This window comes from Syngnathus typhle, linkage group LG2 (assembly GCF_033458585.1).
Source record: "Syngnathus typhle isolate RoL2023-S1 ecotype Sweden linkage group LG2, RoL_Styp_1.0, whole genome shotgun sequence".
NCBI classification, from domain to species: domain Eukaryota; kingdom Metazoa; phylum Chordata; class Actinopteri; order Syngnathiformes; family Syngnathidae; genus Syngnathus; species Syngnathus typhle.
In genome coordinates this window covers 23540839-23555272 of record NC_083739.1, presented here as the reverse complement: position 1 = coordinate 23555272, position 14434 = coordinate 23540839, and the positions used below count along the sequence as shown (strand labels likewise).

At 44.5% G+C, this 14434-nt stretch overlaps 2 protein-coding genes across 2 annotated transcripts in view; one reads left to right on the top strand and one right to left on the bottom strand.

Moving 5' to 3' along the window:
* The first annotated feature begins 1446 nt into the window (after positions 1 to 1446).
* LOC133150160 (piggyBac transposable element-derived protein 2-like) lies at positions 1447 to 2946 on the top strand. Its single transcript, XM_061272505.1, has 3 exons — positions 1447 to 1818; positions 1888 to 2217; positions 2272 to 2946. Exons 1-3 carry the CDS (start codon positions 1447 to 1449, stop codon positions 2944 to 2946), a joined length of 1377 nt encoding a protein of 458 aa, XP_061128489.1.
* A 2272-nt stretch (positions 2947 to 5218) lies between these two features.
* Positions 5219 to 14434, bottom strand: part of ptges3a (prostaglandin E synthase 3a (cytosolic)) — a 36784-nt gene continuing 27568 nt past the window's right edge. The window contains exons 5-8 of the mRNA XM_061272728.1: positions 8212 to 8301; positions 8087 to 8143; positions 5840 to 5867; positions 5219 to 5697 (exon numbers count right to left, since the gene is read on the bottom strand). Of these exons, the coding sequence (XP_061128712.1) occupies positions 5678 to 5697; positions 5840 to 5867; positions 8087 to 8143; positions 8212 to 8301 (195 nt within the window). The 3' untranslated portion in view covers positions 5219 to 5677. The remainder of the gene's footprint in view (positions 5698 to 5839; positions 5868 to 8086; positions 8144 to 8211; positions 8302 to 14434) is intronic.

Below are 14434 nucleotides of genomic sequence, written 5' to 3'. Positions count from 1 at the left end.
AAACAATATTTGACAATAACACACCATCAAGGATTTCACCATCGCATCAAACGATGTGTCGTCAATTATGAATTTTACTGACTAAGTGTGTTGGGCAGGATGGCTGAATGCGATGCGCGATTGACAACAAACAAGAAGAAAGGTGATTTCAAGTTTTATTTCGAGGGAGATTTGTCACGTCTCGTCCCCAGTTTTGCTATGTGTCTAGGTTGCCATAGTTTCTGTTCGCGTCGCCCCTCCCTTCCTGTGTCACCTCAATCAATGTAACGTGTTTTGTATTTTAGTCCTGTCTGCCCCTCGCTCACCGTCGGATCATTGCATGTGTTACTGTCATGATGTCTGTTTGGTTTCTGTTCCTGTCTTTGGTAATGTCACCCTGTCTTTTTGTTCCACGACTTTGTCGGTCAGTCCTGTTGTTGGTTCATGATTTTCTTAAAAAAATAAAAAAAATAAAAAATTTAAAAAAGCAAAATTTAAAAAAATTTTGCCCATGTATAATGCGCACCCCAGATTTTAGGACAATAAATTAGTTAAATTTTGCGCATTATACACGGAAAAAAACGGTACTTTATTTGGGTGTATGCTTTCACTGATTCTTTAAGATGATATATTTGGTCAGAATGTTTGCCGTTTGATGTGATCTCATAAGATAAACATCTTTCATTAATCTGACCTGCAGGCACTGAAGTGATGGAGACTGTTATTCATAATAACAGTGTCGTATTTTATGAGAATCACCAATAGCAGTTTTTTAGTGAATTATTATTATTTTTTTAATGCTGTTAATAAATGCATTTATTTAAAAAAAAAAACTTGTTTGGAATATCCATGCTTTACTACCTACCAAAATCTTTTATGCAATGACCTTTACAGGTCGCTTATATTACTTCACACAAACACTACGTCCATCTGCTCCTGGTTCGGCCCTCCAGTCCAAATTTAGAACCCAGTTCGGCCCGCGAGTCAAAAAGTTTGCCGACCCCTGACCTAGATAAAAGGAAAGTCATAAACTCTTAAAGACAAGGCCTCCAGGTCTGGCAGGCCAAGGCTTGCTGTAGACTAAAGGCTGAAACGTTTCAGTCTACATGTAGACGCTCCAATTTCCGCAGCTTCCGACGCCGTCAAATGACGACAAGCATTCGTGCCGATTGGATCCGGTTATAACCAACCTTTGACCTGTCGAACCCGGAACCGCTGCCATTTTCCCAGTTTATGAGTCACTCATGCTAAGTGAGCGAAGCCGGACGATCGCGATTCGCGAAGGAAGATGCAAAAAGGTGAGCTCCGGGAAATTATGATAGACTCGAGATAGCAGGGTGAAACTTTTAGGGAACAATTATCATATAATGGTTATTGACATATGTGATTGCAGTGATGATTCGCCCTAATGTATTTCCTCTATGTATTGTTTTATGCGAAACATCTATACATAGACTTTCCGCGTCTATGGGTACACAGTCGGCGATGGAGGTCTTCGATGCAATCGAAGATGAGGACGCAGTTGTGGATAAAATCTTTATTGCTCCACCCGTGGTCAGTTTCGAGTCTGACGAAGACACGGGCGAGGAAGACTGCGGAGGAATGTTCAATAATCTCTCGGGACGGCAGCTTAGCGCTCCCGCCGTTGTGGTCCTCACCGACGGACGTGTGATCGGAGATGATGATGATGGCGACACTGAGGAAGAAGAGGAGCCCCAACAGGCCTCCACCTCAAAGAAACGCTCGCAGAAAGATGCGTTGGACTACAATTGGACCAACAGTAAAACGCGCCTGACAAAATTCCCTGACGCCAGGCCTCTCGCCGTCCCCACAATTTTGGTTGGAAAGAGCGCAGTTCAGAAGCTGGACTTCTTCCTTTCTGATGTATATCCTCACCTTGTTTGAGAGACCATCAAGTATGCGGCGGTGACTGACTCCAACTTCCAGCTCACCATCGGAGAATTGAAGCGCGTGGTGGGGATCTTGCTGCTCTCGGATTACCACCAGCTCCCTAGTCGCCGACACTACTGGAACACAGATGAAGATCTCCATTGCGCCCTCGTCGCTGGGGCCATGTCACGCAACAGGTTAGAGGAGATCATCCGCTACATTCACTGTGCCGACAACACGCGCCAGAACAGCAGCAACCGGATGACAAAGCTGCGTCCCATGATGGACATCCTCAACGCTCGGTTCGGGGAGGCGTATCCAATGGACTGCAATCTTGATCTGGACGAGGCAATGATTGAATACTTTGGAAGACACGGATGCAAGCAAGCAATCTGAAACAAGCCGGTGCGGTTCGGCTACAAGGCCTGGTGCCTGAACAGTGGGACCAACGGCTTCCTGCTCCACTTCGACATCTACCAGGGGGCGAGTGTAGATGCCTCTGAAGTGGAATGCAAGTTCGGCAAGGGCGGTGGCACGCTCCTTCGACTTCTGGACAACCTCCCCGATGCTGTGCGTGCACTTCCGCTACGCATATACATAGACAACTACTTCACCGGCCTCCCGCTAGTTGCAGAGCTGCGCAGGCGGGGCTACGCTTGCACGGGGACGATCCAAGAAAACCGCATCCCGCGCTCTTGCCCGATCACAGATCAGAAGGCTATGAAGAGGAAGCCGCGTGGTGCCGTGTCTGTCGTGTACGACACGGCAAACAAGATTGCGCTCACTCGGTGGAAGGATAACGCCGTGGTCACCATCGCCTCCACCCTCGCCGCTGAGCATCCTCTGCAGAAGGTGTCACGCTGGTCAAGGCAGGAGAAGAAGAAGGTGGCAGTGGACCAGCCATTTGTTGTCCAGCTGTACAACCGCAGCATGGGCGGCACGGACCGCGCCGACCAGAGCATCGAGCTCTACCGCATCAACATGCGCCGGAAGAAGTGGTGGTGGCCGATATTCACCTGGATGCTGGATGCTGGACACGGCCGTCTTCAATGCATGGGTGCTGCACCGGCTGGATGAGCACGGCGGGATGTCTCTGCTGGAGTTCCGACGCAAGGTGGCCCAAACTCTGGTTGCAGCACCAGGCGCCACTCGAGCTCGGAGATCGGGCAGACCGCGCGTGTGCGCAGTTGCCGATGACTCCCGCTTTGACACCGTGGAGCACTGGCCGGAAGTGGCGGCGCAAGGCCGAAATTGCGCACTGCCGACTTGCAAGTCGCGTCCGTCCAGTGCGTGCTCCAAGTGCCGCGTGGCACTGTGCACTGTGAAGTGTTTCCGTGCTTACCACCAGCCGGAATAAAATGTGTGAGAAGCACTGGTCGCGTGATCCGTTTTCTGACCGGAAGTGGCAGCGCAAGGCTGAACATCATCACTCCTGAGTTACAGTTTATATCTGCGTTTATGGTACCGCAAGTTTGAAAGTTTGTTGTTGAAAGTTTGTTGCAAATAAATACGGCTATGAAAGCCACTTGTGTTCATAGACACTTTGGCATTTTCTTACGGCTGGTCCCCATACCCTGGGGATGACGGCCGCCGTTGCACATGCACGCCCGTTGAAAATTGTGGAAATGGTCCCTGTCATGTTGCAGACAGCTGTTACGTATAAAACACAACTATCTCTGAACATTCAAATAAATTACATCACGTTACACTTGCAAATCGTCAGAATGCTCCGATTTTTGTGCACGTATCAGCACATAGTCTATATATAGATGCCGCATATTTCGTATACGCGACGTCATAACCAAAAAAGCGCGGCATATTCGTACTTAGGGACACCTAAGGACCCAAAAAATATGCACCTTTTTAGAAATAACAATTTGGGTAGAAACGGGAATTATTCCAACAGCATGTAATGGAGATAAGGACATTTTATTTAAAACATCTGCAGTTTATAGTCCAGTGAGTCTTATATATATATGAACATCAATCAATCAAAACTATATGTGGTCTAATAGCTGCAGAAAGTCGGCTCGGACCCTTGTGAGGATATGTGGTGCTGATAATGGATGGATGGATGGATGGATGGATGGATGGATGGATGGATGGATGGATGGATGGATGGATGGATGGATGGATGGATGGATGGATGGATAGTTGTTCAAATCAGCACTGATCGTTATCGCTAAACTCATTCTGGGATCATTGTGAGTTTTGATTATGTAAAATAAAAATTATGAATACAATATGAATATCAAAACTGGATCAAAACCACAGCTATTTCAGATCAACACACTATTATGGGCAAACTATACTTCAATAAAAAAAAGCTGTCAACTGAAGTGGTTTGGCCGTGAAAAACCCATGCATGTCGCTGTCGTGGTTGGATAAATGATATGAAAATGTATTTTAGTCCAGTTTTTCCCCAACCTTTTTTCGTTGACGGCACACCTTTTCATTGGAAAAAATCTCGAGGCACACCACCAACAAAAATCTGTTAAGTGTTACACCAGCTTCTATATTAAAATCAATTAAATTACAACAAAAGACGCAAAATTATATTCCTATATATGTATAGAGAGTCGAATAATTGAACAAAAATAAATACTAAATATTCTTTAAATTGTATTTCTTTTGTAAATAAAAGTGAGTTTTTGAAAAAAGGTTTTAGAAAGTGTAAGGAATAAACTATTGAAAGTGATTGTGATCAAAATCCAAAAGAATCAATATGACTTTGTTTACTGCTTTAGACTAGCTCTATAAATATTGCAACAATAAGAACAAAGTCACTTTTAAAGACGCTCTGCTGTTCTGACAGCGGCTGAGTGCTATCACAGTCGAGGTGTCTCGACTTGACTGTGTATTTTATGTTGGCAAAAAATGAACAATCCAGGTTTTCCCATTGAACTACATGCTCTGATTTCCATCGGACCGAAAATGCACCACAGCCGTCATAGTGTCACTGTTAGTAAAAGCACACAGCAACACCCACATAAACTGAGTATGTGCCGATGCCACGACATGAAATCTCAAGATTCTCCGATTTGCTACGCATGCACAATTAGCAAGCGAGCAAGCTAACTGACCAGTGGTTTGGCGATCCTGTTTACAATGCGCTCCGTAATTAATGTTGGACAATTTCCCACGGCACAGCTGAACATCTCTCACGACACACCAGTGGTTGGGAAACACGGTTTTAGTCAGCGAGACTTTGTTTGACATGACTGAGTTAAGGTTATTATAAACTGAGTGAATCCAGCAGTACAAACCACAAGAAATCAGTCATAGTGTTTCAAATGAACACATCTCGATTGAACTTCCACAACCCCAAATATTCAGTCAAATGGAAGCATTGGTTGTTTTTGTATTTATTTCAAAGTGCACCAAAGTGAAATAAAGTTTGCCAAAACCACTCACAACATAGAATGCCATTTGCACAAGAACCTATTTATTGCATTGGCTGAAATGAATTATGTTAAATATTTGTATATGTTTCCATACAAATAAGGTAGAGCATTCTCATAATATATTAAGTGCAATTTGCACTACAAAACATTAAAAGAGAAATGTGATCTTTAAAAAAACATCCACTGGAAAAGGAGCATTTTGACTGAAATGTTAAAAGGTAGGGGTACGAAATCCTTTCCCGTGCACTCATGTAAGTGAATGGAGAAGAATGTAACACAACAATGAGAGTCCAGCAAAAAAAAGAGAAGAGAAACACACCTCCTGTGTTGTGGTGGTTTCAGTCCGATTTAGGACCTTCTTTGGTCTTCTCTCTCTATATCGCCATCTTCAACCATCTTTTACACTATTCAAGGTCAGGCATTTCTTGGGGAGGGGAAACAAAAACATCAATAGTTTCAATCAGGGCTGCACAATAAATAAGTGCAGAAAATGCCTTGAACAACACTTCAGATGGAGAAAAGTCAATTTGTGTCAGATGCATGAAGAAATTAAATACAATACATACGTTCGTTGTCGCTGTCTGCAGTATTGTGCTGTAAGAGACAATTAAATTTAACAGAACGTGAGCAATAATCCCAATTTCACTGTACCGTACACTGCACAATGGCAGTATCCATTCTTATTCTGATATTACTTCAACATGCAAGCAATGATGAATGGGGCCTTGCAAGCCCTTTTTAATGGCCGATTGATAAAAATGTATTTTCTCAAACTTTCCAGGAAGGATATTGTGTGCTTTTTGATGGGGTTTGTGGAGCAATCCTAATATACAATAAAAAATTAATGTGCATTTGTTTTGATTGATTGATTCATTGATTGATTCATTGATTGATTCGTTGATTGATTCATTCATTGATTGATTCATTAATTGATTGACCTTTATTTCAAACATATTTAAAACATTAAAAGAGGAAAATAAAAAAGAAAATAACACTTTAAAGTGTTATATTTAAGTCACAAAAAAGAAAAAAAAGGAAAAAAACAAAGAATGCTTGAAAAGGACGAGGAGGAAGCAGAGCTTGTGCTCATAAGTTTACAATATCAAGATGGTGCTTACACACGCTCTACTATTGCCTGTTTTTGATCATCTTTGCCTGTTTTTTTTAAATCATCTTTTTAGCATTTGAGAGTCAACTGAAAACCTTTTTTCACACTAACTTTAACAAATCCAAGTTTTTTATAGATACTCATCAGAGGAGCAGTGGTGCGCTGGTTGCAGTGGTGCGCTGGTTAAGCTTCCGTATTGAGGCCTTCAAACTTTGCTCCAATCGTTTTATCTCACAAATCTACATATGCTCCCTGCCCAACAAAATGGACAAGCCTTTCCTTCTCACAATATCCCTTAAAAACTTCACGTTTTGCTGCGGTCTGCTTTTCCATTTTTAGTCACTAGGTTTCTTTACTTTTCTTCTCCTCGTTTGCGTTCTGCAGTCGACCCGGGGTGCGTTCAATGACCACTCACACAGTCAGAAAACTCACTAATTAATGATTTCATCACAAAACTTTGCTGATGCAACAAATGCAAAAGTGTGCGACTTTTTTTTTTTTAAATGAACACTTTTCACATTGCCTTCTTTTCGACATTTAATTATGCATTGTCTTTTTTTTTTTTTTGCTTCCACGTAATCCTTGCAATGCGCTCACGTACTCGTCATTGCTTTTTGGTGCATGGATTGAGTTTTCTGATGCGTCAGTGGCACTCCAGGTCGACTGCAGAATGCCAACAAGAAGTGGATAAAAAAAAGAATCCCAGAGACTAAAAATGGAAATTTGCACACACCAATGTGTCAGCCAGGTCCCGACTCAGCCAGGAGACTCGCCATAGACCGCGTCACAACGCCCGGAGGTCGGCTTGTTGGAACGATTGGGAGCACTGTACTTCCAGTGAGGAGGCCAACCCTTCAGCTGAATGTGGCGTTTAAAGAGCATCCTTTTGGGATATGCGGCGGAGGCGGTACCCCATACTTCATACATACAAGTACTTCATGGGAAATGTAAGTTGCATGAACCCTTACAAATTTCAATTGACTACAAAACGATGTATGAACGATTCAGCTTACATACAGCCTATCGGAACATTTCGTGTTTGCAAATGTTGGTGACTGGTGAAAGGAAATAAATGTGGCTGGGAATTTCAGCTGCTGATAGGCTGCTCATTTCTCTAAAATCGGCCACAGAAACATTAATACTTTTAATATGTTGAAATAGACATAAGTAGAGAGGTCCATGCAAATTTTGGTACCAATTGATAGTTGTTTATGTACGTTTTAAGTGATAGTCTTTACAATGATTTCCAATGGAGAAATTGGGATCTCTTCTTTTCGTGACGTCGTCAGGCTGATGTGTCAAATCAAGCAGACTACACCCAAAAAAAGGGTATCAGTAAGTGTACCACCCTTGTGTTCATAAATACCGTTAAATCTGATCTGAGTTTTTTTCAGGGGGGGAATTATAGCACTGACATCATTTTTTAATACAGTTCTATAACATAAGTGCCAATGTTGGGCTCTCTTTACCCTGCCTCTCTTTAAACACTGATTGAATTGTATAAAATATTGTTTTAGAGAAGGAAAGTTGCAAACATTAAACATTGCTGTCAGTAAAGGAGCTTAGCATCAGTTACAGGAAGCTCTGGCTCTCTGTGCAAGCCCGTATTGAAGAATTTTGGTGCAAAATAACAGAATGGAAATTTGTTACGGAAGAATTAGTGCGATCATAATAATACAAGTATAAACTAAAAAAAGAGACCCACCTCATCATCAGCACAGTCTAGGTCAGGTAGATCATCGCTTCCCATGGTGTTCATCATCTAGAAATAAGATCATTCCATGTTTATTACTGTGTGCATGTGCGCGTGTGTCATCTATAGGCTGTTACCTCTGAGAACTTGTCAAAACTGTTTAAGTCTTCTTCGGAGTCTTCTTCCCAATCTTTCCAGTTATTGAAGTCCACGCTGAGGCCATTGCACTGACAGGAGACAAATGTAGACCATTTACAGAGATATATATATATATATATATGTATGTATATGTACCGTCTTTTTCTGTGCATAATGCGCAAAATTTAATTAATTTATTGTCCTAAAATCTCGGGTGCGCATTATGCATGGGTACAACAATTTTTGAAGAAAATCTCCCTCGAAATAAAACTTGAAATCACACCTTTCTTCTTGTTTGTTGTCAATCGCGCATCACATTCAGCCATCCTGCCCAACACAGTCAGTAAAATTCATAATTGACGACACATCGTTTGATGCGATGGTGCAATCCTTGATGGTGTGTTATTGTCAAATATTGTTTGTTTTTTAATCTCCATCGTAGACCGGATATCATATGGAGGCAGCAGAGATGCACCGATCCGATATCGGCCCAGATATCAACAAAATTGATGGATCGGGTATTGGAAAATGCAGCCGATCTGTGAGCCGATCCTTTCTTTAATCTATTGGGACGCTATTGGCTACGTCATACGTCAGCAGCACGTGTGCCGCGGGACGCGGGCTACGTCATACGTCAGCAGCACGTGTGCCGCATGCCACGAGTTTTCTAAACAAACGCAAACATGGAGCGAACAAAAGAGTCAGCTGTGTGGAGGTACTTTAAACTGAACACGCCAACTAGCTCGACGGCAGTTTGTAATGTCTGCAAAGCTAATGTTGCCAGAGGTGGTGGTAGTACTGCCAGTTATAGTACTACCAATTTAATTAAGCATCTCCAGAAACACCACGCAACGGAGCACCAGCAGTTCAGCAGATCAAATGGAGCGGGAGGTGGACCTACACAGCAGTTAACGTTAGCAGATGCACTGCAAAGACGGGAGAAATTCCCAGGCAATAGCGCAAAAGCTATGAGAATTACTGAGAAAGTGCTGGAATTCATGGTTTTGGATGGACAACCGATGAGTGTTGTTGAAAACGAGGGCTTCCGGCGTTTACTTAAGCACCTGGAGCCACAGTACAATTTGCCATCGCGCAAGTATTTTTCTGAGACCGCACTGTCAGAAATGTATGAGAAAGTGTGCGAATACTTGTCACAAGAATTAAGAGATGTCCGTAGATGCCATGAGCTTCACAACTGATACCTGGAGCTCGGAGGTGTCTATGTTGAGTTTAACTGTGCACTGGTTAGACAGGAATCACACCCCTCGCAGTGCCGTGCTGCAAGCTAAAAACTTCCCCGGAGCACACAACGGTGACACAATTTCGACTGCCACTAAGGCAATGCTTGATAAGTGGAATATTCCGCTCAACAAAGTGCATGTCATACTCAGGGACAATGCCAGCAATATGAAAAAGGCCATGGAAAAAATGGGAGTGTGCAGCTTGGGCTGTTTTGCTCACACACTACAGCTTGTTGTTAACGAGGGGCTACTGTCTCAGCGAAGTGTGAGCGATGCAATTGCAAACGGCCGACAGATTGTGAAACATTTCAAACATTCTCCACTTGCTTATTCACGCCTATATGACGTCCAACTCCAGATGCAAATGCAACCTAAACGCTTACAACAAGACGTCAGAACAAGATGGAACAGCACCTACTTCATGATACAGAGTCCGGTGGAACAGAAGCGCGCACTAGGTGCCTATGTTGCCAACACTGACTGCTAACCAGTGGGCCTTGCTGGAGAAAACTAGCACTGTTTTGGAACCATTTGAAGAGCTGACCAGGAAAATAAGCTCATCTACCGCCTCCACTGCTGATGTCATTCCAGCCATCACTGTCCTCAAGCGCATCCTGACCAAGGAAGACGAGGCAGATGCTGGCATTAAAACGATGAAAAAGACCCTGCTCCAAGCTGTCAAACAACGTTTTGACTCAGTAGAAGATGAGCCTCTGTACGCCCTGGCCACTTTGTTGGACCCAATATATAAGGACAGGCAAGATATTTTAAGCTAACATACTCAACAGGCCGTGAGCTATTAGCTGTGATATAATCACAACATATCACGGTCTGAAGTGAGTTATTTCTTTTATATAACAGATACCAAGTATGGCAATATCAAAGTTATAGACACAATCCAATAAAAACGGTTTTATTTAATAACAATTAGCCTACATTACGAGTCATTGACAAGAAAGTAGTTTCCGGCTGCCTGCAGTTGCTATGCAACGTTAGTAAACTGCTAAACTAGCTTTCAAGCTTGTCAGCGATCTAACCAGAGTTTATTTATTCACATGAGCTAATTTGAACGTTCCCATTAACTGTACACCCATAGAAAAACTGTCCGTCACTGGGGTCACGTTGCAAAGTGTTTAACACGGGGGTCCCCAAACCTTTTCCTGTGAGGGCCACATAACTTTTCCCTTCTCTGATGGGGGGCCGGTGTCAGTTTGTAACAGAAAAAGTGTGACGATCGTAGGGGAGCTTAACATTTTTATTGTTTTCCAGATAGCCACACATAACCAAATAACGGTTATTTAATAACCCTTTCCAGGTTCTTTACAGAAAATAAGTCAGGAAACAAATAATAACACTATTAATGAAATAAATAATAACTAAATAACCCTCTCTGACTTCTTCACAGAAAAAACAGGAAATAAATAACTAAATAACTCTCTCTGGGTTCTTCATAGAAAAAAAAGCCATGGAACATTAACTTTCTGTTGTGCCATGCACAATCTTAACAGATAAAAGTTCAGCTCAGTTGTCAGAGCAGAATCTCTCTGACACATATGAGCAGTCTCTTAAAGTTCTTGTGTTCCTTCCTTATAGACCTTTTGTAGGTTCCAGTAGGCTTGTAGACACCGCTGTCTTTTTTGTCAAAGTTTGCTAGTGCGTCATAGTCTGGAGTAAAATTTGTTGTGGCAATTCTTAGGCGAGATCCGAGGTGTTGGTCCGTTTACCTCGATCTGTGACGGGTTGATGTTGACGTTCATGTGGCTGAACGTCACATCGCGTACGTCGAGCCAAATTGGCCACTCTCTTTAAAACGCTCGGCACTGTGTCCACCTTGTTTTTTCTTGGGCGACTCATTTTAATGGGAGGATTCCAGGGGAAGGTTTGTGGGTGGCTTTAGCGCAAAACTGCATCTGAAAGCTCAGCGCGCGAATTACAAGAATGCTGTCGTCACAGCCCACGCTCTAAATTCGGGACTGATACAAATAGAGCGCGAGTGCGCCATGTCCGTACTACTGAGTACGTACACGCACTTGTGAGTGTGCACCGAGCTTTCTGACACGGCTTCCGGTAGTTAATGCGTAGGCGAGCGCTTCCCCATCTACTGGGGGAACGCAGTCATTGCAGGCAAAATTACCCCAAAAAAAAGTTTAATACAATTTGTTCAGGGTTGGCGGGCCGGATTAAACGGTCCCGTGGGCCGTATCCGGCCCGCGGGCCGTAGTTTGGTGACCACTGGTTTAACATGTGAATGTGAAGATGCTTTGACATGCATTTGAGTATAACATTAAAAAAATGCATTCTTATACACTAATTATGTTATTACAGTATTCGTATATTATTTTGATCTGTCTCAAGTTTCACTGTCAGATCACATATGTTAACAATGGGGTTTATAATTTGATCAATATTTTCATATTTAGCCTAAGCTGTTCTATGTCTGTTTCAGATACTTTACAAGTGAGACCTCTACCAAGCATGGAAAAGATGCACTGTTGAAGGAGCTTGAAGACAGGGGCTTGACCAGCACAGCAGGAGCAGCGGTCTTTGAATGCACCCCGCTTCAATGGCAGAACGCGGATGAATTTAAAGACATCAAATGAGAATAATCCTTTATAAAAATTAAAATTCACTGACGCAAACATGAGTTCTTCATGTTTTTATTGAAAACAACATAGTGCTGACGCCGTACGACATGGTTTTTCGCTTTCCAAATAAGGGGTCGTCACTAATTATTTGTGTTTAGATAAATGTCTGAGCTATAATGATGTAATTAATGATTAAAACTTGAAAGTATCTGTTTATTGTATTCGTTTATGTTTAATAAAGACAAAGCCATCACAAAACTGTTGTAATTATTTAGATTTTGATCTAAATTAGCTTTGAATAAAGACTAAGCAGTCACATGAATTAACAGAAAAAATGGACAGCCGGACTCGGACTCATGGTCAAGAGGCCGGACTCGGTGCAAAAATCCGACCGAGTCTACAGCCCTGATATATTATATATATTATATATATATATTATATATATATATATATATTATATATATATATATATATATATATATATATATATATATAATATATATATACCGTTTTTTTTCCGTGTATAGTGCGCAAAATTTAACTAATTTATTGTCCTAAAATCTGGGGTGCGCATTATACATGGGTACAAAAAAAAAAAAACATTATTTTTTTTTTTTTTTTTAAGTCCCAATGATCGTCACACACGCAGGGAGGCAATGGGTCCCATTTTTATAGTCTTTGGTATGGTCTTAACTAGGCTGGATGTAATTTTTTTTGTTGGCGTTGATTTCTCCGACTGCCCGTAAACGCACCACCGCGCTTCGTGCGCGCACGGGACAGCAAACGAGCAGGTGATCGAGCAAGCGTCTGATACGAGAGCATTGCGGTCGCATGGAGCGTGTTTGAAGTGAACAGCAGAGAAGAAAGGCAAAGTGTTGTGAAATAAAATGCACAGAACGGATGCGCAAGACACGTCAGCTATATAAAGAGCGAGAGTTGTTTTCTTCCTATTAGTTTCAATTCACAGTTTAATTAGCAGTTTCAATCAGCAAATAACAAAATGCGTATTACAGGTAATATTTTATTTCACAACACTTTGCCTTGTTCCTTTTCTCTGCTGTTCATCCTAAAACACAAAGGCGCTCTTTAAGCAATGCGACAGTGAGCGCCCGGCGCGCTGCGGTTGCGCGACCGCACCAAATTAAGCTCCCTGCGCAGTGCGCACTGAGGTCCACTTAAATTTTAGAAAGTACATCAGGACTTTAAAAATATCTTCTAAATTTCAGCGACGGCTCTGTCACAATAATCGACCAGCCCGGTGCAGTTGGGCGGTCGGCGGCGCGCTACGGTTGAGCGTTCTCTCTCGCGCGCTCTCTCTCTCGCGCGCTCTCTCTCTCGCGCGCTCTCTCTCTCGCGCGCTCTCTCTCTCGCGCGCTCTCTCTCTCGCGCGCTCTCTCTCTCGCGCGCTCTCTCTCTCGCGCACTCTCTCTCTCTCGCGCGCTCTCTCTCTCGCGCGCTCGCTCTCTCGCGCGCTCTCTCTCTCGCACGCTCGCTCTCTCTCTCTCTCTCTCGCTCTCGCGCGCTCGCTCTCTCTCTCTCTCTCGCGCGCTCTCTCTCTCTCGCGCGCTCGCTCTCTCGCACGCTCGCTCTCTCGCTCGCTCTCTCTCTCGCGCGCTCGCTCTCTCTCTCGCGCGCTCGCTCTCTCTCTCTCTCGCGCGCTCGCTCTCTCTCGCTCTCGCGCGCGCTCTCTCTCGCTCTCGCGCGCGCTCTCTCTCGCTCTCGCGCACGCTCTCTCTCGCTCTCGCGCGCGCTCTCTCTCGCTCTCGCGCGCGCTCTCTCTCGCGCGCGCTCTCTCTCGCTCTCGCTCTCGCGCGCGCTCTCTCTCGCTCTCGCTCTCGCGCGCGCTCGCTCTCGCGCGCGCGCGCTCGCTCTCTCTCTCTCTCTCTCGCTCTCGCGCGCTCGCTCTCTCTCTCTCTCTCGCGCGCTCTCTCTCTCGCGCGCTCTCTCTCTCGCGCGCTCGCTCTCTCGCGCGCTCGCTCTCTCGCTCGCTCTCTCTCTCGCGCGCTCGCTCTCTCTCTCGCGCGCTCTCTCTCGCTCTCGCGCGCTCGCTCTCTCTCTCTCTCTCGCGCGCTCGCTCTCTCTCGCTCTCGCGCGCGCGCTCTCTCTCGCTCTCGCGCGCGCTCTCTCTCGCTCTCGCGCGCGCTCTCTCTCGCTCTCGCGCGCGCTCTCTCTCGCTCTCGCGCGCGCTCTCTCTCGCGCGCGCTCTCTCTCTCGCTCTCGCTCTCGCTCTCGCGCGCGCTCGCTCTCGCTCTCGCTCTCGCTCGCTCTCGCTCTCGCGCGCGCTCGCTCTCGCTCTCGCTCTCGCTCGCTCTCGCTCTCGCTCGCTCTCGCTCTCGCTCTCGCTCTCGCATCTCGCTCTCTCTCGCGCTCGCTCTCGCGCACGCTCTCGCGCGCGC

Coding starts and splice junctions, on each gene's coding strand:
- LOC133150160 (XM_061272505.1), top strand. CDS start 1,447: ATGGGTACACAGTCGGCGATGGAGGTCTTCGATGCAATCGAAGATGAG. Junction 1,819..1,887: donor TCGCCGTCCCCACAATTTTG/GTTGGAAAGAGC, acceptor CTTGTTTGAGAG/ACCATCAAGTATGCGGCGGT. Junction 2,218..2,271: donor GCAATCTTGATCTGGACGAG/GCAATGATTGAA, acceptor ATCTGAAACAAG/CCGGTGCGGTTCGGCTACAA.